Raw genomic sequence first — 27,973 nt, 5'->3', positions numbered from 1 at the left:
TTTTCTGTACTGGTTACACGAAGGTATGATTGTCTAGATATGTCTGCTTACTGGAAAAGCAACCGAGGTTCGCGAGAAGCCGTTGTCTAAAGTTCCCTTGTTCCTCACTGAGAATGACCCTATAATCGACTTTGTTTTCTGCTGGTTTCCAGTCTGGTGTTGGATTCGTTGACCGACATAGTTTCTGTAACAGAATATAAGTATTCATTTTATAATTTGATTTGTCATCTGATATTTTGTCTCCAATCGAAGAATATCATTTACTCTAGCTTGCTGAGGTTTTATCTTATGATGCTTAATTGCGACTCCTAAAACATTCATTAGTAATACCCCGATGTGTAGCGATCTGATACCGAATTGCCGAAAAAATTGACTTCATTCAATTATAGCACACAAAGTGCTGTTTACCTGCAAAGCTCTATCATTATAACAACAACAGATGTCACAGAAAAAACATATTGATATCTATATTTACATTTGCTACAAACGTTGTTGTCCAATAAAATATCGATATTTTTCAAATTCCTTGTGGAATCTTTAACCCACAATATAAATTTGTCAACAGATAATGATCATACTTGTAAAGCTGTTTTTCCAGGAGACTCGAACACGACTTTCAAACCCACGGCTATGAACGGTAACACAGGTAGGGTGGCGTATATCCAGCCTGCTCCAGAGACCCAGTCAGGGTATACATACTTTCCATATGTAGGTGGCACGTATGATACAAACACGGCTGTCATCATCACCTTCATGCACAAAAATTGACGGTTAGTTATGACATTTACGGTGATTGAATGGCAGCTGAATATACATGATGTATGTTTTATTATCTATGTTGTAAAACATACCCAATTGCATGAATATAATGTCTGATAATCAAGATTATATATGATCCGTAATATTTTGTGTCCAATATATATTACCAACATGCAAAATTAGCTGCGCTTTGTGTAATTTGTTACCTCATTGAATGGACACTTTTATAATATATATCTTGGTACGATGCAAAGTGCCTTTAGATTACCTTGAGAATGTTATTATTTACAAATAAAGATTAATAAAAATGGCGTACAACTAAGAGAAGAGGAGAAAGAAAACGCTAACAAAACTTGATATATCCAGGTACTCTTCTTCCGATCATCAATTCCACGTCCGTAGAGAACCTCTCAGCACCTGGTAAGGAGATCATCGAGTAACGTCACGTGTATATTCATTTAAATCTGCTGTTTGTATATTAGTGCGAAAAATGTTAACAATATGTCCAGAAAAATACCTGGTTGATACAACAAAGACAGCCAAACGTTGAAATATTGTAAATGCTGTCAAAACTGAGCATTACACATTTAGTGTTTATAGTTCTGCTTATAATTTTACGATCATGGTATTTTTCAAACTTTCAAACTTTAAACTCCTACTAAATATGTATAGTTTATTACTATTACTATTATCATTATTTTGCACTACAGATAATACTGCTATACAGCTTGTCATAAGTCATTATATCTGTAAATGAACACGTTTTCCTGGGAAGTTATTTATGAATTCCATTTTTCAGTTTGATGGTGAAATCATTTACAGCAACGATTTTCGAGACATAATATCGTCTCCCAAATACGAAAAACGTACCGTAAATCCAGACTACCGTGATGCACTCTATTAATGTAAAGAACATTGGAGCAAAGGCAAAGACATACCAGTCAGCCAGCTGGAAAAGATACACGCCACCCTGGAAAGAAAATTAGGTAAAATCATCAGTTATTGTTTATTAATTCATATCAATCTATACCTATAATAGAATAAAGCATTAACGTGTTTGATACAACTGGTTCGTATTAATTTCTCATTGCTGTTTATGATAAATTTTGTTTTAAAGCATATCAATGTTCTGCGTTTGTCATAGTGAATGTCAACATCATGCAGGATTCAATTATGTATCGGCAGATTTGATAGTACATATCATACTCCGATGACGCGATATCCACAAGATCAATAACTAGTTGTCAGCCCTGATATGCCAAAACCTGTACATCAGTTCCAGCTCTGATATCACCTTTCAAATAACCTCTGTATCACATTGGCAAAACGCATATTATCAGAGACGATGCTTTATCTTACGTTCTTCCGGAAATGATCATAATGAATAAAATTAACTACTATATAATCTTACCTGGGTACAGAAAGGTAGCGATATTAAGACGCATATCGACGAGAGAACTATTCTTGATATTGTTTGTGTCTTTTTCAAGAAAGGGAAGCAAGTTTCAAAAAAGTCAAATTCAGCTTCAATAATTCCAAACTGAAATATAATGAACAAGAAGGTTTATTGTCTAAATCTTTAAAAACAATAATCATATACCATGAACAGAAGTATCAACGTCAATTCAAAATAAATTTTGAATGGTGCTCTGTTAAACGAATCATTTACTGTAACTGTTGTTATCTGAAAGGGGTATTCTTCTTCTCTATTTTCTTTGTCAGATGAAAATTAAAATAAAAACAAAAATACATCGAATAAACCATTGTCCATTTTATGATGACTTTTGGTAAAACCGCGAATATTTGGACCATCAAAAAAACGTCTAACGAAATAGTGAACATTCGGCAACGACAACATATAGATAAATATACATCGATCCTAATCTTTGTTTATGTTTTAAAACACTGCTTCACGTTCTAAACAATAATGACAATACTGCTATGAATATATTACCATGCTGTCCAATCCAAGTGTTACCATAGTTATAAAAAAACAATACAGCCCAGACGTTGGACAGAGGCATCTGTGAAACAGCCATGGGGTAGGCCACAAAACCTAAACCTGGACCTAGAGAATGAAAGTAAATTATGTTAAGTGTAAGTAAATAGCATGAAACTACCATCTAAATAATATTTTAGATGTATGATAATAGAATACCACAAAACATTTATTTCAATATTGAATATAAAAGTATATTAATCCCCTAGTTTAAATAAATGACAATAAGACTTTAAGGTATTCTTGGAATATCAACTCCTGACACTTACCGGATTTTGCAACTTCTGTAATGGGCACATTTGCCTGATGGGCCATAAAACCGAATGCAGAAAATATAATAAATCCACCAAACACACTGGTAGCCTCATTGACAATTGTGAGAATATATGCGTCCCTAAAATACACACCAAAAATCATCGTCATTATTTAGTCTCCTGATTCAGATTATGATAAATCAATAAACATAAGTTCAGTTATAATTTTTTCTCCCACCTCTGCCCATGTAGGATAGACATGTCCCATGTCGAACACCCATGGAGGATAAATCTATCCCACATGACTGCACTCGGTGACCTCAGTCGGCTATCACAACTGACTCAAACCGACGAGTGGACGCTTTGTTTGCAGGTTCCGTAATGCGCGACTGTAACATCACAGTTAACATTAACTATAACAATCCTTGTCCAGTGAACACAAATAAACGTCGGAGGATCATCTATGACTCTGATTCTGAATGAACACACGCGTGACACTCACACCATTGCAATTTTTCGCGCGCATAAACAATTGACGTCATTATAAACTGGGAAATCCCCTTTTTGACCATGACATTGCGGCAAGCCTACCCTACCTTAATAAATGATACGGAGTTAAATGTTGTTCAATACAAGTATTTCCATGTATCTATCGCTGGTTAAAATATTTAATTTCCAAAAAATAAATATTTTTAATGGTTATTCATATTGCGTTTGTAGTCTGTCATTTTGCTCTCGCGGAAGAATGTAGAATTTTGGAAACGTGAATGGTGATATTCATGCGCCATTCAGGCACTTGTACCGTGGGATTTTTTTTTACGTCGTGGCGGAAATAATGAGGTAGGAGAAAAATAATCAACCCCTACCCTCAGAGGATGTGACAGAGAAATCTCCAACCCTCGGGGTTAGACAACAACAAAAATCACCCCTCGGGTTGGAGATTTCTCTATCACACCCTCAGGGTAGGGGAAGATTCTATTAATAAATTCGACTAACTTTTGAAAACTGGGAGAGGTAATAAGTCTTCACAACTACATAAAATACATGTCTTAGATTTCACTATGTAGAATAGGTCTTACACAATGTCTAATTTCACCATCTATGAAAGACAATGAAAAATGATAAGAAAATCATATAAACGCTTGCATTGAGTTCCCTTCATTTGCTACTTTCAAAGTAATATGACACTAAACATGATGAAATCAAGCAAAATCTACGAAACGTACGGCAGCATGTAGTTATTTCCGAAGAATAAACCAGCTAAATAATCGTTAATTTGGCGTTTGATGGTCATTAAACATTTACCTCAGACAGTCATTGTAAAAGGTGTTGAAACTGGAAAGTGTAATTATCACTCCTCCTCCAAGCCCGAGGGAAAAGAAAACTTGAATTCCAGCGTCTAACCAGACCTATAAATTACCTAAAACGTTAGCTACGCGTCGTTCAATGTTAATATTGGGTTATAGGTGACACACAATGACGTTTTCAATTAAACATATACAGCAGGTTTATCATTAACAACACTGATTACAGAGTTCTATATAGGCAATCATTGGAATAACTTATTGTTTGATGTTTTCCATACCAACAAGAAATTAAAGAAAAATGTAGAAATAACAGGAATTTTGGTTTCTATTGTAAATTGAATATTAGATACCGTAGATCTAAACAACTAATCATACTGCAATACAGCTATTTCGTCTTTCTAAGACTCATCACTGATTTTACGGGATTAAAATGTTGCAATCAAATAGGCTAATAAGCAAATTCAAAATTAGTCGTAATAAATGACAAAATTCTTTGCGAGTTGAAAAAGACGCATTCGAAATTTGAGAATGTTACATGTCTCATACTGATTGTCCACTTCAACTTGATGTTAATATAAAAAATAACTCACTTGGATGTTTGTAAGAGAGCTAAAATCAGGTCTGATGAAAAACATCACTCCATCAACCGAGCCCGGTAACGTGAGAGTGTGAACGAGCAGAATGCTTAGAAGAAGATACGGAAGTGTGGCTGTTACATACACCACCTGTAACATAAATACAATTCAGTGAAATTTTATGTCGTTTTTTTTTCACACAGCATCAGTTTAGGGCGATTTTATCTGACTCATCGGATCTACCCTCCAGATTTAACATCAACTACATGTATGATTTGCTACCTATGAAATGAATAACTGCTTGTAATCCCTTTATAGTTCATTAAAAAAAAAAGAAAATCATATTTTATACTACGGGGGCTGATTGAGAAGTTGTGAGCCTTGTATTGAAGAAGCAGAACAGGGATGTCCTTTTTCAGCTCTACAATTCCCCGACTATTTAAGGTTGTGTATTAGTAGACTGGTGTCATTTCGTCAGTTTATGCCGAAGAGGTAATACTCTAAAGTGAACAAGGCAAGTGACTGTTGCAATATGGACAAACCAGCTGAAAGAGCAGTGATTCAATAATTGCATTCGAAACTTCTAGCACCTGAGGATATCCATGTGGTAGAAATATAGGGAACGATGCCCCTTCGTGTGCTACAGAGAAATGGTGAGTGGCAGAATTTAAGCGTCGTGGCAAGCAGAGACTTTGGGGTGACGTTGCAACCACAGAATTGGTCAGTAAAATCCGTTATATTGTTATGGCTGATAGGCGAGTTATAGAGAGATATATAGTCAGTACAGCTGGGATTACACAAGAAGGAGTAATCCATTCTAACGGAAGATCTTGTAGTGATAAAGCTTTCAGCCCGTTTGGTCCTAAGACTTCTGACAGTTGATCAAAAGCACACATACAGACTTTGTCGCGTGTTGATCTGAACCCCAGAGGCCAAACAACTGTCAAAACAATGGTAGCAACCTGGTGCAACCGCGCCAAAAAAGTCAAAGTCTGCTACATCACCTGGTATTCTGATGGTAGATTATATGTACAATCAATGGAACATAGTATGCATTACTTCTTAGGCAGTTAAGAGTACATATTAAACTTTGTAAAGGTTCCAACAGGACAATGTTCCCGTTTACTAATCTGTCATTGTCATGGCGGCATTAGCTTTGAATTAACTGAGCATCCGCCTTATTCATCTGATCCTGCGCTATCAGATTTTGATTTATTTCTAAATTTGAAAAGGCCATTTCTGGTACCCACTTTCGATTAGATGATGACGTCTTACATGCGGTGGAGGACTTTCTGAATGGTCATGCAAAGGACTTTAAAAGTGACATTGAGGCACGTAAACATCGCTAGCACAAGTGTATAGATACTGAAGGGCAACATGTTGAAAAAATAATGCAATATGTCCTCTTAAAATCAAACCCTAAAATATGAGGCTCACAACTTATCAATCAGTCCTTTTATTGATCTCGGATACATATACCGTTTAATCAATACGTTACCTTTCCAGATGTCCGGATACCTTTACTGACACAGAGACATAACAGAGCCCAGGACACAGCCATGCATACTACTACGTTTCCGTTTATAGAGCCTATGTTATCCAGTCCTGATGATATGTCCAGTATTTTGTACCTTAAATATATATCGTTATACAGAATTAATAATTTCTGATTGTGTGGAAAAAACAAATCCTACGTTTATTGTATTAAAGCAACGTCGATTTTTTTCCTTTTTTCTTAGTACAGAAGTGTAATGAATTATCTTAATAATAATCTTCTAAACAGCAAAAGATTCTTTTACAGTGAAATGGCAATTCCCAAGTAGAAAAACTGCGATGTCTTCAAGGTTCTATTTTTTATTCTAGTTTCAATATGTATTGGGAAGTCGTATTAATTCTAAGTAACGTTCTGTATGCAGAGTCAGACGAGAAAACAGACGTAACGCAGTTTACAGTATCCAATTGCACTCATGAATTTGAATGATCATGATTAGATGGGTAACAGCAGTACTTTCCCAAGCCGAATATCTTCATCCATATACAAAATTTAGAAAGTTTGTAAATGTTTACCAATAGGAAACAGGCGAACCCCATTCTTCTTCTGCTATATTTATGGAAAAATAGATATGTTAACGCGCTTTCCTGCCGTATGATGTATTCGTATGCGTTTGTTTTTTACTTACTGCCAAAGTTCCTCTTCCGCGCTGTGACCGTGCCAAATATGAACTTGAGAGGCATTAACCGTGCTTAGTGTGTTTTCATTGATAAATGACGACAGATTACACAGCTGATTGACAGCGGTTATCTTCGACGTTTCAGGATATGTTGTTCTGGTGTTACTTGTATTATGACAGGCGTTAATAAGTTGGTGATGAGAATTGTCCTCAGTCCCGTTTTTATGTAAGTTTTTCAAGTTTGTCAACTCCAATTCCGTAGCGCTGAAACAATAAGGAGTGTTCCATTCGTTGTCACAGATACTCCATGGCAACGGGTTGTAGAAACTATAGTACAGATAGTAGAGTGTCCAGGCAAACAACATGATGCAAAAGCATGTAAAAAAATACCAATGCTATTTGGAAACCAATGCCGATTCCTAAAATAGAAAAAAAAATAGAATAAAATGCGACGTCATCGCTCCGATGCATTTCATCTAGGAAATTTATTTATTGTTATTAATTTCATTGGTCGCAGAGTGTTACATTTTTTATATTACAGGCAACTCATGTGGTTCATGCTTCAGTCCATTATCGGTGCCAATTCGATCTCTGAAATAAATGGTAAAATCTTCAGCTCTTTTAAATCAATATAATAGCGATTTCCCATTGTTTTTTCCACTTTATATTCACCTTGTCTGGGAATGTGTGATGATTTTTCGTTAGAGTTATCCCCCTTATAACGTTAGGTAAACGGTTGCTACTTCTGTTAATTATATTTGATTACTAATGAGAAGAAGACATAAAGTGATAGCCAATCATTTCTAATTATTCTTTCATTAATGAGAAAGGCAGTTTACTCTGTGAATATGATTATACTGAAATTGATTCTAAAATGAATAGTTTAATTATGCAAATATCCTGGTACTTGTGCTTTACAAGACTGTCAGGTACATGAAAGCAGTCTACCATCAATACTCTTGGTCGAAAAGTCTGTTGGATATTTCGTTGAATATCGAAGAGATAGATAAAAAGCTATTTTGCAGCAAAGGTAAACCATTGTACATAGTACCAACGCCATTGCTCTTATAAAAGGGGTTTCCTGAAAAGGCTACTCTGGTACAGTACGTTGTACGTGGTGTTTGTGTGAGTGGTCTTGGGTACGCTAAGAAGCTCCTCCTGAGTAAGGGGCTGCATAAAAAGGCAACACTAGCAGCCCAGTTCAATGGCCATACTTTCTTTTCTGTCCTTAGTAGGCAAACCGCAGTGACAGGTTGTGTCAGGAACTGGTTCTCTCAAGAAAGAGGATTGTGAGTGGGCCAGGATACGGTGTCGGTCGTTAGTCAGTGTCTTCTCGGGAACAATAGTTCTGTCAGTTGTTGTCTGTGTCGGATGATACAACGCCTCTGTCTGTGAATTGTTCAGGGTACAGGCCAGATGTTTGCTCTACCGTAGGACGCGATACACGTTGCAGGTACGAAGCCCTGATTGTGAGGGCAGCGGTACAGTCAGAATCTATACTTCTATGTATTGCAGTTAAAAGTTCACCCGCTCATCCAAATATCCGAGGGCTCCCAATCACCTATGGAGCAGGCAGATCTGTATCGAGAGTATACATAACACTTACGCGACCAGGGGATTCACCTTGCGTATGCAATATGAAGTTTATCCTACCACTTCTATAAACATTTTTTTCAATAATTAACTTTTATTGTATATTTTGAAATGTGATCGAAAAACATAAATGTTACATATCTATATATACAAATGCATATATGTATTAATGTTTCTTTGAGTTGTGATTCTGTGTCAAGCGTTGTTTTCTATCTATACACTTTTATCACGGAATTACACTTTGTAAATCATTATTCTGATAATAATATTTCAGTACTTAAAAATCACATATCAATATGTATCCGCTGAAATTAAAGGAAAGCATTCAGTAGCATCATTAAAACTATATCAAATACAGCTGCATATATTAGCAATAATAAATCGATGAAAATATATTAAAACGTAAACAGATTTTTAAAAAATGCCTGAATACTGAAATATGAACGAAAAACTTCAATATAACTTTCACACTGGTACAATATAATTCAAAAGGACTAGACGAAGGAAACTATTTAAAAACATCACGGACATGCCGAATATGTCCCGGACAAATAATGAAGCCTTAACTAATGATTGATAACCACAAACAACACTAAATGGTTGGAACAATGTAATGAAATTGCACCTGAAAAGACTATTTCAACGTTGATAAAACGAATGTGTTTTAAGTAGATTTTAATTGTCTTTTGAATAAGAAACGTTACCTTGAACTACAGGACAATAGCTCCAAACATCTTTGAACGACTTTCCGGTGAATTGGCCAAAAGATAACTCCAGGAAATACAATGGAATTCCCATGAAGAGTACAGCAAGGACGTATGGTATAAGGAAGGCTCCTGAAATAGGATGTTCCTGCTGATGTCAAGAAACAATTAAGGATGCCATAGATAAGGTAAATGTATGACAGAATATATCTATATTTTCACAAGTGCGAAGCTTATTGCAAATACAGATACAATCTGTTATAAAAGTGAAATATAATTATATATATATATATACAATATTGAACGTGAAATGTTAAATTTTAAATGAAAACAGATTATTAATAATAATAATAAAACTGTTTTATATATCAAATAAGTGATAGTTATGCATGGGAAAGATGTGATCGACGAATTTCTATGAAGTGAACAGAAACAACGTTATGATTGATATTAATCGTCACTCGAAAAGCTATAGCATCTCTTTCGATGTAAAGTGATATAAAGTTTACTATTATTATTGCAATAATGATATAAGTTTTTATAAACTGATATTAGTTTTTTTATAAACTGATATATACCTACATTTCAATGACTAAAATGTAATATAATACATTTGACGGTAGCTTTGTATTCTTAATTAAGTGTTGTCAGCATTTATCATAATAACATGCGAACTAAATATATTACTATTCAAGTGTCCACACCATAGCTAATAACTACATGATTTATATTCTATCAAACTATAATTTTTATGACGTGTATTCGTATGTGCTTTTGTTTCAAACTTGTAAAAAGCATCTTTCGTGAATAACACCGACCAAACAAAAGATTTTTAATAATATCATAAACAAAGTCATTCAACTAAATACAAGCATTAATAGAACCATATTAAGATATTATTCAGAGATTGTTTTTCTATTTTATAAAACTCTTGAATTAATCGTGAAAATTTTGCCTCCGCCATTTTTCATACACACGTAAGGAAATCTCCAGATATTCCCAAATCCTACACTCATTCCAAGAACTGAAAGAAGAAACTGTAGTTTACTGCCCCATTTTGTCCTGCTTTGAATACTGCGTCGGCCTTCCTCTGCAACCTGTGCCGTTGAATCCATTATGTTTCATGGAAAAACCAGGTTCTATGTGTTTATATACCTTATCCTTTAAACTGCATAAAATGATATAGCTAGGAAAATGAAGTTTTACATATTATACATATATCAGAGGCCGTAATTCAACACGTTGCTCTTTGTCTTGTATTTTATTAAAGAACACGCGTTATTTATTTTTCAAAATGATTTTGTTATTATTTCTTTTTTAGTTATTATTTTTGTAACTTTTATCGTGTTATAAAGTTTCATAAACGATACGGATTGATTTCAAATTATACCCGCATTTCTACTACTCTTTTTATATTTAACGTATTTTCGTTGTATTACAATAACAAACACATCATTTTCCTTGGTTGATATGCCACGTCACCAGCTTTCAGAGCGCTGCTTATAAAAACAAGTAAAAAGATACTCCATATAAATAGTTAATATATCTATTTGCAGTCGTAGTAGTTAAGGAATTTATTTTTATTTGTCATTACAATAGTATTTAGTAGAAAAAAAAAGTGGTATCATATCAAAGGGCAAAATTATGAATCTCTTTTTACACAAATGCAACTTAATAACATCATGTGTTCCGAAAGACCGAGCGTCTTCTGCGTCATCGGCGACACCCGTATGTAAATATTGGTCAAGTCAGTAACCACGTTCTCAAATGAGAACAATTTAAGCAACAACGGAACAATCAGGCAACCTTATGAGTATCAAACGTGTCCAGCTTCATATCGCATATGGAATAGACTATTACTCATAAAAATCACTATGACAACCGTTAAAATTCCTCGTGATTTTCATCAATCTGCATCTTTTCAAACCTTATATTACGAGTTTGTCCGTCAGTTGACGACTTCTTGCACAAAAATCGTGATGGAAGCGGGTCCTTGTATATCAAATCAACTGCTCATTTATTATTATTATTTTTTTTTTTTTTTGCCCCAAACAAATACAGTAAACTGCGTCGTCATTTGGCACACAAATTAAGAAGGTATCTTTAAAGATACTAAGTTGTAACAAGCTGTATATCAATTTTCAATGTTCACACTTATAGATAGAAAAAATGAAAAAAAAAAATTCACTGCGATTACGATTCTTACTTTGTATATAGACAACGTCGGATAAATCTACGTGTTGTAATATAAGTTACCTCATTCAGAGGTAGTACATTAATTATTATTTCATAAACCTTAAATTAGACCGTTCTTCGATTCTTATGTGTTAAAAGTGTTGGACACTTTTTTTAAATTTTTATAAAACAAATCAGTTTGATTATTAGTATAATATTTGGTTTTCAAACCTTGAAAACAAATATGAGAAAAAGTTCGTCACTTTTCTCCATATTTTTATTATTAAAGAGTACATGCAATCGAAATTGTATCCAATAATATATTGCAGATAACATATATAACACTTTAACACGCTACATTAATCACTCCTTTAACTTCAACATAGCATAACTAACACAATGTGCCTAAATATTACAATAACGCTCCATCTGCCATCTATCTGTTATTCTAAGATAGGTTGTTCTTGAAAAGGCTTTGAATAAACAATGAAGTACCGTTTCTTACCATCTGTGCATCGGTATTTTTGGATTTTCACCACCTTTTCTCTGCTGTCCACCTACAAATTACAACGTGTATTGAAATTTGACACATGAGCCCCATATAAATATCAACGCTCCTGTAATCATGTAATTTGTGCACATGTGACAAAACTCTGACAAAATGATACAATCCAGCCATTTAAATAAGGCAATTCTGTTATACTCAAGACATTCACTATATGTTAAGCACAAGAATGACACAAAATGAAATCACTTCAGGGATAATATTCTGACTAGGTTCCTCTACTGTGATAAAAGTACCATCATAAGTGTTATCTGATATCAATGTACCGTACACCTACATGCATGAACGAATAGTTTTCGTGGATTACCGATTATCAAATCTAGTTTATCAGTTACTTAGACGACAAAGCTACATTTAGTAGGATTGTCTTATTTTCTCACAGGATATTAAAAGATGCAGGTTGACGAAGTTTATGGGAAGTTTTAATGAGTACTCTATTTCTTTGTGTGATATAATGCTGGACGTATTTGATGCTTGGTAGTTTGCATGTTGAATTCGTTGATGTATGCCTTGTTCTCATTTGAACACGTGACATTACTAACATAGATTGATCAAGGTTTACACAGCGTGTGTCGTTGATGAAGCAGAAGACGCTTGCTCTTTACGGAACATCTGGTCTTATTATCCTTGTACTTTTTCAGGAGTATCCATGTAAATCTTCATTTTGTTTGCATTTTGTCCTAATTGTTTTATTGAATTTGACTTTGGATTATGACTGTGTTTACATGTTGTATTTTCAACAATATGGATATGCGTATCATCATCATTCAATATTGTACTTTACTCTCCTTTTCATCCTTCGTCATATTACATATAACTTGATATACAATAATGAATTGTGGGTAATTTAATCATTAATGAACACAACCTTTATATACTAATAAAATAATAGATACAGTATAACCCTAATAATGATTGCAACTGTGTGATACAGCTGTTCTAAGATTTGAATATTAGGTCTAATAGAATATACCGTGTAAAAGTATACTCGACATGTGTTTCGGACAAATCCCGTTGTCAACAGCTGCACATGCATATTTTACACATATATTTTATATTGTAACATAATGATTGGACAAAATATAACATCCACTGACAGGTCTGAAAACACATCAAATCAGTAACTACAATGCATAACATCGGATACAAAACTAAAAATGTAATAAAAAAATAATATTAATGTATTGCAGTACGTAATCTATTAAGATATTTTTGTACATTTAAGGACATATTAAGAATATGGACTTGCAAAGAAATAGATAACAAAGTACGATAAAATTATGTAATTTTAGCATAAAATTGCAAATATATGACGTCACATCACGTAGAATTACCTCACAAAGCTAGTATTTTAACATCTCCACGAGCCCTTTTTCTTGGAAGCGTAACCTACATGATTCATAACGATACGAGCCATTTTCAGTTCGATACTTCGAAAATCCTATGATTCACTTATTATGAATTACAGTGAAAGAATGCGTCTTCTGATTGTAGAAGTCTGATTCATGATTTAACAAAGTCATATACATCAGAGGGTATATTATTCAAATGATTTTAATACAAGAATTTAAATGGTGACTAAATCGTCGATAGCTTGTCGCACCGTACGGAATAAGGTATACTTGTAGGTTGCAATTACGATTTCATTCGTTATGAACCTTCGTGTCCTATAGGCAATGGAATATTCTGAAAAAATTTTTTTTTCCATAATTATTGCATATGGTTTCTTAGTGACAAATGAACGGAAATTCCATGAAGTTTCAAAGCTTTTGATTTCCCTTGCGTTGCAACCGACAATTCGATTGAACAAAATATTGCACCCCACATCTCTTGTCCCGTCCGCAAATCTGTGAGTTTACGTGCATTCTATGTTTCTGGTAAGGCCTCAGAAGATACCGATTTCATTTGTATAAGGGGCACGTCAGTGTGTATTAAACAAAATATTAAATACGGTATCTGTGACTTACCTTGTGGAGCATGCTCCTTTGGCTCAGTTGGTAGAAATAAGTCGATTATCACACTGGAGACTTGTGTTCGATTTCTGGTTGGGGCACTCGACAGAAATGTGAATTTTCCGTTTTCTTTCACATTGGCGCACAACGTGTGGTATTTGGAGTCTCGACTGGAGACTTAAAATATCTCAATGAAAACAGGGAGTAACGTCAAAGGAGCAGGAGAGTGTGACTTATATATAGTGTGAAGCACGATCAATGTCACTCTGCTTGATTGGCGCAACACTTAGGGTAACCTGGTCCACTTTCTCGAAGTGAAATAGTTTTGTTATGAGTGCATATACATGTACATATATAAGGTAAAAACTTCAAATGTACACTTTTCCTTTACAGGTTAAGCTACATTTAATCTGAGTCCTAGTAAACAGAGCAATGTATAAAACTCACGAGAATTCAATACCAGTTTTGTTTTCATTTAATGGCATCAATACCAAAAAGTAGTTTCTAAGATTTTCGTTTCATATTTCTCCTCATAAAATTGTACACCCAAATACAAATGCGCTTTCAGTATTCATGAACTTCTAACAATCTGTCACAAATAGCATGTATTAATCTAGGTTAATACTTTAGAAATAATTAATTTTAATAGAAATTCATATCAATAGGATCATTTCATGAAGACGTTCTGTGTTATGCTCTCGGAAACACGTGTTTATGATATATATTTTCTTGGTTTTTCATGTTACAGATATCAAACATTTTTGACCGGGCAATGTGACACGTTATTGCTGCGTGGAGACCTGGTCTCAAAATTGTTACAAGCCGTGGTACCCTTTACATGTAAGAGTAGAATAAAAATAATAGCAATTTAAATTTGAGTCCCTCTCTAGAGCAATGAAATTACTAAAATAGCTAGTCTATGGATATGTTTTATCGGGGATTTTAGATAAAAGTTATTTTTCTTTTCGCACACGACAAATTAAAGAATAACTTTAATAATGAAACTTAGCTTTTACTTCAATTCTACTAAAGTCAGTGAAAGATTTCACAGATTCGTAATGAAATGGAGACACTAATTTGTATATTAATGTTTTTCCAAACTCCTTCAGGAATTATCGGCGTAAAGTTAACAAATATCATATCAGTCTTCTAGTTGTGTCTTATTTACTGCCAGTTCGTAATGTTTATAGTAACCCTGAAATTGGAGCAAAACAGATGTCATAGATTGAATCCTCGGTCGTATTATCGTGATTGAGTCTACATGTAGAACAAAATTACAGACAAGGATCTATACATCAACCCATGAAACCCAATGCTAGTATATCACAAAAAATATCATCCGAAAAAGGACTGCATTCAGATGTCAACGATATCAAGTTACTTTGCATCTCACGTAATGTGCATGAATGAGAACTATGACAATCTGAAGACTTTTCTTTCAAAGCAATATATACATGAACAGTTGCTTGTTTGTATGTAAACGACAGTTTAAATTGCGAAATGTATATTGAATACTAAGATGTGGCTTTGTCATAAACATCAGATTTGTGAACTATACAATATTAAAAGCTGAAAAATTGAAATATATACATGAACAGCTGCTTGTTTGTATGTAAATGACAGTTCAAATTGCGAAATGTATATTGAAAACTAATATGTGGCTTTGTTGTAAACATCATATTTGTGAACTATACAATATTCATAGTAGGTAATAAAATACTAAATATTTTAGGTTAGACTACACATGCTTGTTCTCTTAAAGAGACTAAGCGGTTACATTTCGTTATTTTTCCTATACGTTTGATTTCGAGGAAGCATTGCAATACTTAAAATTAAACTCTTCACAAAATTACAACACTCTCTGAGAGAAATTGATTACAACTATCAGCTGCAAACAAACACTAGTTGACACTTGCTGTTGCGTTTACCACTAGTCAAGGAGCTAGAAGGGTCCATCGTGCACCCCCTTTGTACCACAGTGGCTCCAGCTTTCCATCCTTGACCTCCTACCATGGTCGACCTTCACATTTGGAATATCTGGATCAACAATGTGAGCCCTCTTCCAGATTCCAACCTGATAGTTGACATGTCTTACGTGCTGCTCCAAACTTCTGCATGGTGGAAGTGATCCTCATTCTTTGAAGGATGGGGTTGGTCTTCCTTGGCATACAGCTTCTGTATGCGGATGTATCTCACAGTCCATTAACCTTGTTCTCTCTAGCACAACCATATATGGCACACGTGAATTCCTCCAGTTCATGAACAAGGTCTTCGGTTATGTCCCAAGTTTCCCCCAACCTTCAGAGTACAGCAGCAAACTTAGGAGTTTTCTGGAGAGTTGTCAGTGGCTTTATCTTTCCTATTCCTTTGAATACGCTGGTAGTGTCACATCTGGTGTATGCATTGAGACACATGAGTGCTGTGCCATGGTTCTGTGTATAGCCCTCTGCCAGTTCGGTGATGTTGATCAGTCGCTGCTAATTTCCAGTGCCAGTGTCAAATAGAATTACTACATTTGGCATTGTGAGGGCGTAGTGCAGTAGGATGAAGAAAACATCACTGTCTGGACTTTTGATTCGGATGTACTCGTATCCCATGTCCTTTCCATACATGCAGTACAGAACTATTCTGAAATAAGTTTCCTCTCAGAATGAACGTAGAGTTTCGATCTCCATCTTCACTGTGCTTTGTCCATCTGCAGACGTCAGCTGGTATGCAGCTCCTTCACTTGTGATGATGACTTTTCTTCCAATGAGCTTATTGGAATATGAATGATTACTCCACGTCTTGCAGAGGAGATTTATGAATTGTGTCTTGTTGTCATCATTTGTCAGGAACTGCTTCCAATCAGGAGGTTACTTTGTGCTTCTCACTACAGCCCCTTCTTTCACGTTCCATGGATTTGAAAGAATTGGGAGTATACATATCTGAGCTGAACACCGCATCTGTTGTCGTTGACATCATGCCAAAAATCTTGTTGCAGATCAAGCTGAAATTTGCTGTTATCTCCTTGAGGTAATAGAAGTAGGCATTACCGTCATGGACCACAAGTTTTGACAGCCGATGGAACCGGTGCATCCTCACATTCTTTGGTCAGATACTGGAAAGATTTAGATTTGTCTGTCTTTTCCAGAAATCCATCTGCTGTTCCAATGCTGTATGGGACAGGGGTCAGTGGGTACGTCATCATCTTATTCATGTCCAACTGCAAGCCCTGCCTTTGGGATTTCACAAATAGTTGGAAGGCAATATTGCCTTGTTGCTTATACTGGACCGCTTTGTTGTTTGCCACAATAGTTCACCTTCAGTTTCTCACTACGGTAGTAAGGATTGGCGAACTCCGTATCTTGCGGGCTCGAAATATAGACCTGAACAAGCTCACACATTGTGACAATCTGTTTGTCACATATCACATCTTTCTTAATCTTACCACACACATTCTGATACGCAGTCATATGTGCCAGTTCAAGCTTTTCCTGCTCTGTCCTCTTCTCGTCATCAGTACTTCTCCATTGCTTTGGGTCTGTAATGTATTTGACTCTACAGCTCTTGTGAAATTGAGCTTCGCATGCAAACAAAGCATGTCCTCTAATTCTAGTCAAGAGTTGTTCATCGGATTTCTGATCTGCTACTTCTAGAACTCTTCTCCAACCATCAAACTCAATTGAAATGTTCCTTCACTTGTCCAGTTACCCTTCACCTTGATTTTTTTTTCGCCCTTCGGCGTTACAGAATATACAATTGGGCTTGAAGATAGTGGTATCACTGTCCTTTGAAGATCGCCGACTTGTTCTAGATGTACATGTTGCTTCTGGCGTGTCTGGAGGAATCTCAAGGCGATTAAGATTCATGGTGAACCTCTGATAACATTCACGATGATATCCAACAGAGTCTGTACATGTTTCGAGAATGAGGTCGCACACTTGATGCATTCTATATATAGAACCGACTGGCTGGCAAAATCTTCGGGATCGTATTTCTTTTATTTTGTCCAATGTTTTGTTGCCGTCTTTCATGTTCACGAATAACTGCAGTTGTCCACATTTTAATCCTTGAATATCGATGACACATTTGTTTTCATATCGGACGTTGATGCTTTACAATTTTCATCATGCCTTCTCTTTGACGGCGGGCCATCATCTTTTGGGGGATCCTGGGTATCGGAGGAACCTGTCATCATTGCCCTTGTATGTATCAAAACCAATCACTATATGCTTGATCTTTATCATACAAAAATGCTATTCTACACTTGCTTTTGATTTCGTATTAGGTCGGTACACTCTCAGAATGGGGGGTCCACAGTGGTGATCAGTCACTGCGCGTCGGTGGTGGGTCTCCAGCTACACGCGTCCCTCATCATCCAAACCCAACAGGATGCCCTCTCTGCTGCCCTGGTGAGCCGCTGCACTGCCCTTCTTCTAGTACACTGAACATTCTCCAAACAGATGGTGCTGGGAAGCCTCTGCACCCAATCTCTACCGGGAAGTTCCAAGTTTTCCAGCCTTTCTCCCTGCATTCTGCCAGTAGCTCTTCATACTTGGCTTTCTTCCTCTCATGGGCTGCTTCTGGTTTTCCTCCCATGGTATGGTCAACTCAATGACGGCAATCTTCTTTGTTCCTGATGACCAAAGGACTAGATCTGGTCTGAGGTTAGTTGGTACAATATCTTTCCTGTTGGTAATGTTTCCCTTGCCTTCACAAACTGTATGGTTTTAGGTCTTGGTGCCTTCTGCTTAATCCTGCTCACCCTCTCCCTTTCCAATATGTCTGTCAGCTCTCGTAGGACCTGATTATGCCACCACGTGTACCGTCCCTGTGATAGAGCAACACTTCAGGAAGATAGTATATGCTCCAAGTTCCCTCTCCTTTCACAAAGGGGGCAATTCGGGTTGTCGGTCAGGCTCCCTCTCTCTAGGTTGGCAGGTATAGGCAGTGTGTCATAAACTGACCGTAGAAGAAACCTCAGCTGGTAATGAGGGTACCTCCAAAGTTCTTTCCATGTAAGCGATCTTTGTTCTGTGGTCCATCTGGTTCACGCCCCCTGGCTTTCCATTTCGACGGTCTTTGCTTGCCTACTCTCTTCCTTCTTGGATCGAATCTCTCTCTGGATCATGCCCCTTCTCTCTGTACCTGCATCTTTCCAGTAGGTCGTTTTCGTCATCCCTAGGCTTACTTTGTGCGACTGATCCAACAATATCCTTATGTCGGAGTCTACATTCCGCCTCGTCTACTGCTTTGCTAGCTAACCACTTCCTCCCTGTTCTTACTTGTACTCCTGCCATCCGAACTTTCTCATCCCTAGAGTCTCGTAGGGTCATTATCAGCCTTGACTTTCCCACCTTAAATTCCTCCACTATCGAGATGATTGGTAATTGGAGTTTGGCTTTTCTGCTGTAGAGGCCAAACGATGTGAAACTTGGTAGTACACCAAGCCACTTCCGAAGATTAAATGTTAAATTTGGTCGAAAAATAACGATGCACGGTGGACCCTTCTAGCTCCTGGACTACACCGATTGCTGTTTTGATCGGGGATTGCCGAGTTCATAAAATAACGGACCCTCGTTTTATCCCGCTGTTTTGAGATCGTTTCTTATATGATGTATGATTATTAGCCAAACTTAATTTGCCAACCATGTTTCAGGGTTTTTTCTAAATGATCTCTTGTTTTACGCTTTACGCATGACATGGCGGAATAAATGAATTTGAATTAATCTGAATCTAAAATTGCATGCATAAAGACATTGTTTACACGTTCCGGACGATAATGATATGAATTAGTGGTAGGTTGCTCCTATTTTATTCTGATTTTTTTTACGTTGTTAATAAAATGGTTTTGCAAATTTTAAACATCATAATCAACAGAAAGTACATAATTTTAACAGATATTTAAATGTTATAATGTTTTTTATCAGTTATAAAATGAATATTTAATTATGTAGTGCCTTTCAGTTTTCAATTTGTGTTGCAGAGTAACGTTGTGATACGCAATCCGGTCTATTGCTAGATTTCAATCCCAGTACAAATACAAGCTAATGCAATAATATACATTTAGCTGTACTTACCTGTTTGATAATTTCAGATAATGAAAGAAAACGACTTTCAAATCGTTGATGGTTTTTTTCTTTATTTCAAGAATAAACTGATCCGAAATCGATCAACATATCTTAAATATGATTTGTTGTACATGTACGCAATTGTTCAGAAACCGTTGAGTGTCGTAAATGTGCTATATAGTCCAAAATTATCAATAGTTCAGTTTATCATTTAAAGTGATTTTTCATTTTTAACGTTCTTCATAGAAGACGTTGTTTACAAGTTTGAAGTAAAACTGCATAATGTACACATCAAAACAACATTATATCAGTTTTTTTTTATAAACGATATTCAGATCTGCTAGCAACGACCTTAACACATTTATGGTTATATATTCTATTGGCCAGTTAATGTGATAAATAATGACAGTTAATTGAGAATTCTGGGCAAAGTCTGAATTAGTTGGTTTTCTCTTTAATATTTTTTTATTTGATGTCTAGATTCAATTAATTAAAATCGAACGGCATAGAATAGCTTAATACAACTTATAGTAATTCAGGAGCATTAATATTCTAATTTATATATATGTTAGCACAGGAGACGAAGGTTGGCAGTAAGTTGAAAAAATGCATCCGAATACACCATATTGCAGAAAAGCGCGTGAACATTTATATTTGTTTTATTTTATTTATTTTTTTTATTTTATTTTATCTATTTTTTTTTTTTTTTTTTTACATTTGCTTAAGAAGAACGGGGTTTGCCTGTCTTACATTACACTGACACACTTGCTATACTTGGTATACGGATAAACAAATTTTGCTTGGAAAAATATTACTATTAACCATCCATTCTAAAAAGACACACATCTACATATTATGTTTCTACTAGATAGTACATAAACAAAGCCATATCTAAACCAAACTGTGATTCTAGTGGGGTTAAATCTCGGTTACTGTTGTATTATACTTAAAGCGATGAAGGTGAAACATTTTATACATGCATGGTGTCTGCGTCATAATCTCTTTCTCAATAAAATGGTTATCAAGACAACTTGATTTATCGGAGACAATAAGTTTCCATTAAGAGCCTAACCTCTTTTCTTGCAATCAACAGCAGTGCAACGGTTACCCATCACAACTGTAATGCTGATTAAGCTGTACAACATAGCATAAACATACAAGTAGCAATACACGTACATGTTAATTTGTGTATAAAGGACCGAGACATTTATTTTGGGTGTTCTAAAAATATGGATTAATTTTATCTGTTATCTGTTGCCAACGTGTTAATTTATTTCCGGATTATGCGTGTCCGTGAAATAGTCAGAGTTTAGACGAAGTCAGCATCTTTCCGGTTGATAAAGGGAAAACCATTGAAAGAATGCTGTTTTGAACGACAGTTTGATACCGTTCGGACTATTAAGAAGCGTACATTTCTTTTCAGGTAGGTACATATATTTTTAAGATATACTGATGAACTGACGGTGATATTACAATTTGCAAAATGCATAACGAATGAAAAAGCGATTGATCAATAGTTGGCTTGTGTTATCAGCTCCGCTCGGAGCCTTGGTATGTGTTTATGTTTTTGAAATTTGCTCGTGATCATTACTACAGCACGCAGTTTATTACACTTTTCAAAAATCTCTCATATTTGTTTCAGTGATATTTAAGTGACATGGGTAACAACATATCAAATATATAAATCGGAATCTTTCAAACGCAGAAATGATACTTTTGGATACAAGTTCTATTGTTTTCATAAGAGTTGTGTCATAGCCTCATAGGAGTGATATTTTGTCAAGTTCCAAATTTAAACTAAATTCTGTGTTTAGAATTATGATAAATAATGATTGTCACCAATCAGAATGTCCATTGTTTTGACACTTTTGAGTTCTGTCATGAAAGTGAATCCTTATTTTTTATTGGAATGCATAAATTGTACATTTACAGAAATGGCTCGCCTGCAAGAGCTATTGAGTATCAAGGAGGATTTTGGTTCAATGATTGACAGGATCCAACCATGGATACTGTCACACTTTATTATGTGGCTGGATCTCAAGATTGCAGAGTACAAAGTATATGGCTACATGATGCTGGGTCAGTATTTTACATGGAAATGAAAACATTGGATACTGTAGCTTCTCATGACTATATAACCAATAATACATAATCTGAAACTATGATGATTTGTTAGTTTAAAAAAGCTAAATATTATGATACCAAGCATTCAAATTTTTCACACTACATATTTCCTTCATATTTTATCACGATTAATATGTATGTTTTATCAAGATATTTATGCTGCTTGAAAACTTGTCTTATTAAATACATTCACATATTTCATGCCAATAATATGACATCTATAAATTGATACTTATTGAAAATGTAGAAAATTAATGAGAAAAGAATGTTTCAATTATTGTTATTTCGTTTTAAAACAGATGAGTCCGGTATTGATGGGTTTGGAAGTAACACAGGTCGCAGCAGTCAGAGCCCAGACTTGTCTCCCCTTGCACGATCAACTCCACCAAAGACACGTCGTCAAGGTACACAAGTTGTTCCTAAGCCTCTCTCACCAAAGAACATTCAAAGTAGCATATCTAGACGGTATCAAGCTGAAAAGGATGGACATTATCAGACCATGAATTCTTTATTTTTGAATTCATATCCAAAAAAGCAAGGAATGGAAAGGAATTTTCCACAGAGAAATGAGATCCAATTATCACCAGAAAAGTCTGTGGTTCATGCAGATCTTCATGTGCAGAATGTCAGGCAACTTCAAACGAATATCGATGAAAGGTCAGATATGTATCTTGGATTCATACCAAATCAAGAAAGTCCTGATCAAAGATTTGTTGACAGATTGACAACTGGAATGAAACGCCCAGCTACAGACTCTCCTGATTCTAGTCAAAGTCTGACACACACCAATACCTCATGTGGCAGTCGACAGCAGGATAGTGACAATGGGACAACAGCACTTTATAAAAGTCAGCAATTCAGTACACTCATATCTGACTCTAGACCCCAGAAATTTGATCAAATAGACAGATGGAATGTTGGAGATAAACCTGGACAGCATATGCCCACCAATGATTCAAATGTTAATGAAGAAAATCAGATGTTGAAAAATGTTACAGTAATCGACCTAGCGGATAGTTCTCAGAGACAAAGTGAACACAGTGTTAGTGGTACACAAGAGGAAGGATATGTTCAAGACAGTGATATGAATCCTGAGATAAATACAGATAATTCACAGTCACAACAGCCATCAATGGAAGAAGGTGATGGACATCCTTCAGAACAGGTACTTTCATTAAGTCATTAAACAACAGATTCCTATGTCTATGTATAATATTGCAAACATGTCAGTTCACCCACAATTTGTACTTCAATCACACTGAATTTGGAAAATAGTATGATTAGACCTTACTGCAGGTATTTAATTGAATTTTTCCAAAATGAATGTAATAACATTATCTTTGTTTTTCAGTCAAATTCAAACACAGAATTTGATCACAGCAGCCAGTCTTTGAAAGAAGAGGACACAAGTGATCAAAAGCCATTTTCGCCAGTAGTCATAAAGATTGAATCTGATGGAGAAGATCTAGCAAGCTTTGCACAGTCAGAAAACACACCTGGAGTTATGTCCCTTGAAAATCAGCACTCTTCAGATATTTCAAATTTCAAATCATTGTATATGGATGATGGTTCATTGTCGATGGCGACAGGAAGTAGCAGCAGTTCTGTTGTGCCAGTTGAGCTTGTCCCACATGGGAATCTTCCATCCATGTCACTGAATGATATCAACTTGAATTTGTCACACGGTAAGTAAATTAATTGTAAGGTATAAAATGTTGTAAAGATATTTTATTTTGTAATGTTATCCTAAAGCATCATTTCACGGGATAAACAGTATCTTTTTTCATATGTTTTTTGTCAGAGTCTCAAATTTTCATTAGATGATGTGTTGATAAATCATCTCGCTGATAAACACTAGCAATGTTTTAACCAACAAACCTATCCGGTACTCCTAATAAGATAAGACAGATATTTCAGTGGTGAAAAGCATTTTGTTGTCCTAAACATAATCACCTTCAATGATAAAATTTATCAATAATGATAACATGGATCATGATTCAGTTTTGATACTGCATATCTAAATAATATGTTTTCTTGTCTTAAGGAATGTTTACAAAGAAAAGACGATATGTGCGGACAAAACCATTTGGCTCTTCACCCTCCTGTGTTCCTAGAGATCCTGTTTCTGGAAAATTTATTTGTACAATTTGCAATGGTAAATTTCAAAACAGATCTTCCTTTTTCCGCCACAAGTCTCTCCATGGTGAAAAGCGTCTCCAGTGTTTTGTGTGCTTAAAGAGGTTTCATAGAAAGGAACATGCATCAATGCATATGAATCGCCATGGTAAAAACGGAGAACTGATTTGTCCAATATGTCAGATGATTGGCCGTGATACTGTTGAAATGGAACAACATTTTTGTTTGGTGCATAAAGTGCGAAGCATGTATACATATAGAATTAACAGTGATGTGGCAAATCAAGATCTATCCTATTCAGGGCAAACTTACAGTGAGGGCATGGAAAATGATCCTTCTTTACAGACCTTTTCTGGCCCAAGCTTCAGTGCTGAAGGACTAAACAATGATTCCTCATTACCCGTCACAGGCACATGATTGTCCGAAAACCTTGTCATATATATTCTTGTGCAATTAAGACATTCATTACATATATACCCAGGTGCAAAAGTAAATATACATGTAGTCAAAATTGAATTTTTTTTTTAAAGATGTAAATGATCAGTTTATCTTTCCTACATTATTTGCTTGTACTGTTGAATATGATTAGCGAATACAATGCATTTTCCAATGTTATTAACTGTATAATTATTAATTTCTATGCCGGAAATATATCATCCTGAACTTCACTGTAAACTTACTTTTGCACTTACCACAGTAAATAGATGTTGAACTTTGTTATACTGTATATAAATGTCTGATATCATTTTTTCTTCAAATTCCTATATTTTATGGTATACATGTTAAATTTGAAAATTTTAGATATCAAAGTCATTGTTGATTACACATATATGCTAGTCAATGAAAGGCTACCAGCCATAGAAGTTCGTTAATAATTTATTTTATAGAAATAATAGACAGGAAACTGAACCATGGAAGTGATTGTTTTTGGAGTTCTTGTGTGAAGTATGTGTAGGGGTTTCACTAGAGTAATCCTAAATTAAATGGTACAAATGCAATTTTATTATTAACTTGATTTAAGTGTTTTGTGGAATATGCATGCTAATGCTATAGCTAGTAGCAACAAGAAACGATCATTGGCAACTTGGTATGATCATAATTTGTTGGATGAAAAACGGAAAGTGTATTATCATAAACTATTAGTCATGATGACCTGATAAGAAGCCCAGTTGTATCTGTTACAGTGCAGCAGAATTAACTTCTTCATTATTCTATAGTGAACCCATTTTGAGAATTTTGAAGTCAGAGATAATGTATCAGCTGAATGAACTCTGGCTTAAAATTAACTAATTAGGTATGGAAGTAGTACTGGTAATGATGCATATAAAAGGTTCTATTCTTTTGTATGGCTGATTTTTTTATCTTTAGTGGTTGTCTATGTGAAATATCAGTGTGTGTGTTTCTATATGGATGTTTGTATTAGATTTGAAGCTGTGTAGAGATGAAATTTCAACCTTTTTTTATTAGTGATTTCATATGCATTAGATACCTGGGTACATAAAAGACTACACTCAATAAAACTGTAAAAATGACAGCTTGTTCAAATGCTGTCTATATCATCTAAATAACTAATTGTTCAATCTATATGTCTTTTTTTGAGTACCTTCATAATATCAAAGATCTCTAGATCTCTGGATTTCTTTAGTTCATTTTAAACACTCCGTTTCGAAGAAATAACACTGTGTTCTGCATCTAACATTATGTCAGATCAGAAATTATCTATCCTCAATTTTCTTACTTGGTAATTAATTATTGTGGATGATTAATATTTACAGACCTTGTAATTTTAAAGTCTGTCTTTCAAAGATGTTTTGTATGCAAAAAATTACCTAAGTACAGATCGCATACAAGTATACTTTCAGGGAATTTGAAATAACCAAGGGGTGTTTTCCAATTACATCTTTATTCACTTTCAAATTTTAGACTCTTACAGATGTATAACTGTTTAAAGTTATATTTGCTTGACTTTATTAAAAGATGCTAAATTGATTTACTGTAAACATACTTAATTTAGCACAGTCAGATATAAGTGCATTTGATTTATCACTTTTTGGCAATTAACCTTTACATTTTAGGACAACACTTACAGTATGAAAGTATTAAAACCAGCACACTGCTAAAATCATTACATTTACAATTACCTTGTTTTGGCAAAAAATTCTTCGTAATAAGTCTTCCAAGTTTAATAATACATGTATTACCTCTTGTACATGATATAAATTGCGCTTTCAAAATTCCTTTGCTTAGTTACCCTTCTATCTCAAAATAGTTTCCAATGCAACTAATAAATGTTTACAACATAAAAACAAATTATGCAAAAACACTTTTCCAAAGCTATGTTCAAAATTAATTCCCATTTTTTTTAATAGTTAAAGAGATGAGAAATGATATCCCAACATATTCAAAACAGTATACATATCCTTTTCCTGTACTGAAGTAGTTTGAAATATAGTAGATTTGAGACACAGAATTGGCTTCTGTTTACTATAAATTCAGAGTAAATGTTGAGGTATTTTGATACATCAATTATGTCATTAGATATTCTACACAACTACAATTAATCTGTCTAACTGATAGAATAGTCGCTCCTTATTTGGTTATCTGCTGTAATTTTGTATATGTGTTGTGTTTAAGTTGTATTGATGTTTGTAAGATCTTGTGATAACAAAATTTATAAAACAGTATGTGTGTCTTTGTCTTTGTATCTTTTTAAGGCAGTCAAGTAAATAAATCTTCCAACTAAATTCTGGTGTTCCTGATGCTTTTAATGTAAATGGCTGCTGTCAAACAAAAACCTCCGCAGAGAAACGATGATTATAAGCTTAAATATGCTTAATTTGATAAGTTCATTATGTAGATGATACAGTGTTGACACATTACTTCAAGTAGGTGGGTCAGCTCATACCATGCAATGAAAAAGCTTTGACTAATAATTTTAGTAAACAACTATACCTGCCAGTAACTTGGTTCTTTAAATTTTTGCAACTAATAGGACACACGTAAGTATTTTATAAACTAGTTATAAGTGATGAGGACAACATAACTAGAGTTAATAACATAGGAGGTCATTTAGATGTCATCTATGAAACAGTTAATTACAAGGTACCCATCTGCAACCTGTGGTCTTATTCTGCAAAAAATCTCAATGCAGATACATGTACCTACACATAATTAAACAAAAGTCACTTTATATCGATCCATTTGTGATGGTACAATGTACTTTCTTACTTTCATGATTTGCTCTCCAATATTGAAAAGCATTTCCTTGGAGACAGAGTTAATATTACATGTAGATTTTCTTGGTCATGTCATAGTCGATGTTGAAGACCATTTTTGTTTTAGTACAAAAAGATTAAATGTGATGGTATTCATATGACCAATTAGATGGATTAAACAAATATTAATATCGCCCCAAACTTTAATCTATATTTTAGTGGAAGTCTATAGCACACTAGAAAAAACATCATCAAGAGTAGGTAGGTGGTGTCTATGTCTATGTGTCCATGTAGGTAGATAGGAGATGTCTCTGTCCATGTAGGTAGATAGGCGGTGTCTATGTCCATGTAGGTAGATAGGTGGTGTCTATGTCCATGTAGGTAGATTGAT

The 27,973-nt window shown here is 34.9% G+C and overlaps 1 protein-coding gene and 1 pseudogene across 1 annotated transcript; one reads left to right on the top strand and one right to left on the bottom strand.

Annotated features, from left to right (window-relative positions):
* Nucleotides 1-13: 13 nt before the first annotated feature.
* Nucleotides 14-16,067, bottom strand: LOC132555610 (sodium- and chloride-dependent glycine transporter 2-like; annotated as a pseudogene).
* A 5,385-nt stretch (nt 16,068-21,452) lies between these two features.
* Nucleotides 21,453-27,101, top strand: LOC132555596 (uncharacterized). The gene is made up of 5 exons (XM_060219946.1): nt 21,453-21,530; nt 22,040-22,186; nt 22,531-23,396; nt 23,583-23,916; nt 24,276-27,101. The coding sequence occupies exons 2-5, from the start codon at nt 22,042-22,044 to the stop codon at nt 24,782-24,784; spliced, it is 1,854 nt and encodes a 617-aa protein (XP_060075929.1). The 5' UTR covers nt 21,453-21,530; nt 22,040-22,041; the 3' UTR covers nt 24,785-27,101.
* Nucleotides 27,102-27,973: the final 872 nt, after the last annotated feature.

Source organism: Ylistrum balloti, unplaced genomic scaffold (assembly GCF_031769215.1).
Source record: "Ylistrum balloti isolate Yb309-2 unplaced genomic scaffold, AGI_CSIRO_Ybal_v1 Utg370508, whole genome shotgun sequence".
Classification (NCBI taxonomy): domain Eukaryota; kingdom Metazoa; phylum Mollusca; class Bivalvia; order Pectinida; family Pectinidae; genus Ylistrum; species Ylistrum balloti.
The sequence above is the reverse complement of the archived record's forward strand: the minus strand, read 5'-3'. Positions and strand labels throughout refer to the sequence as shown.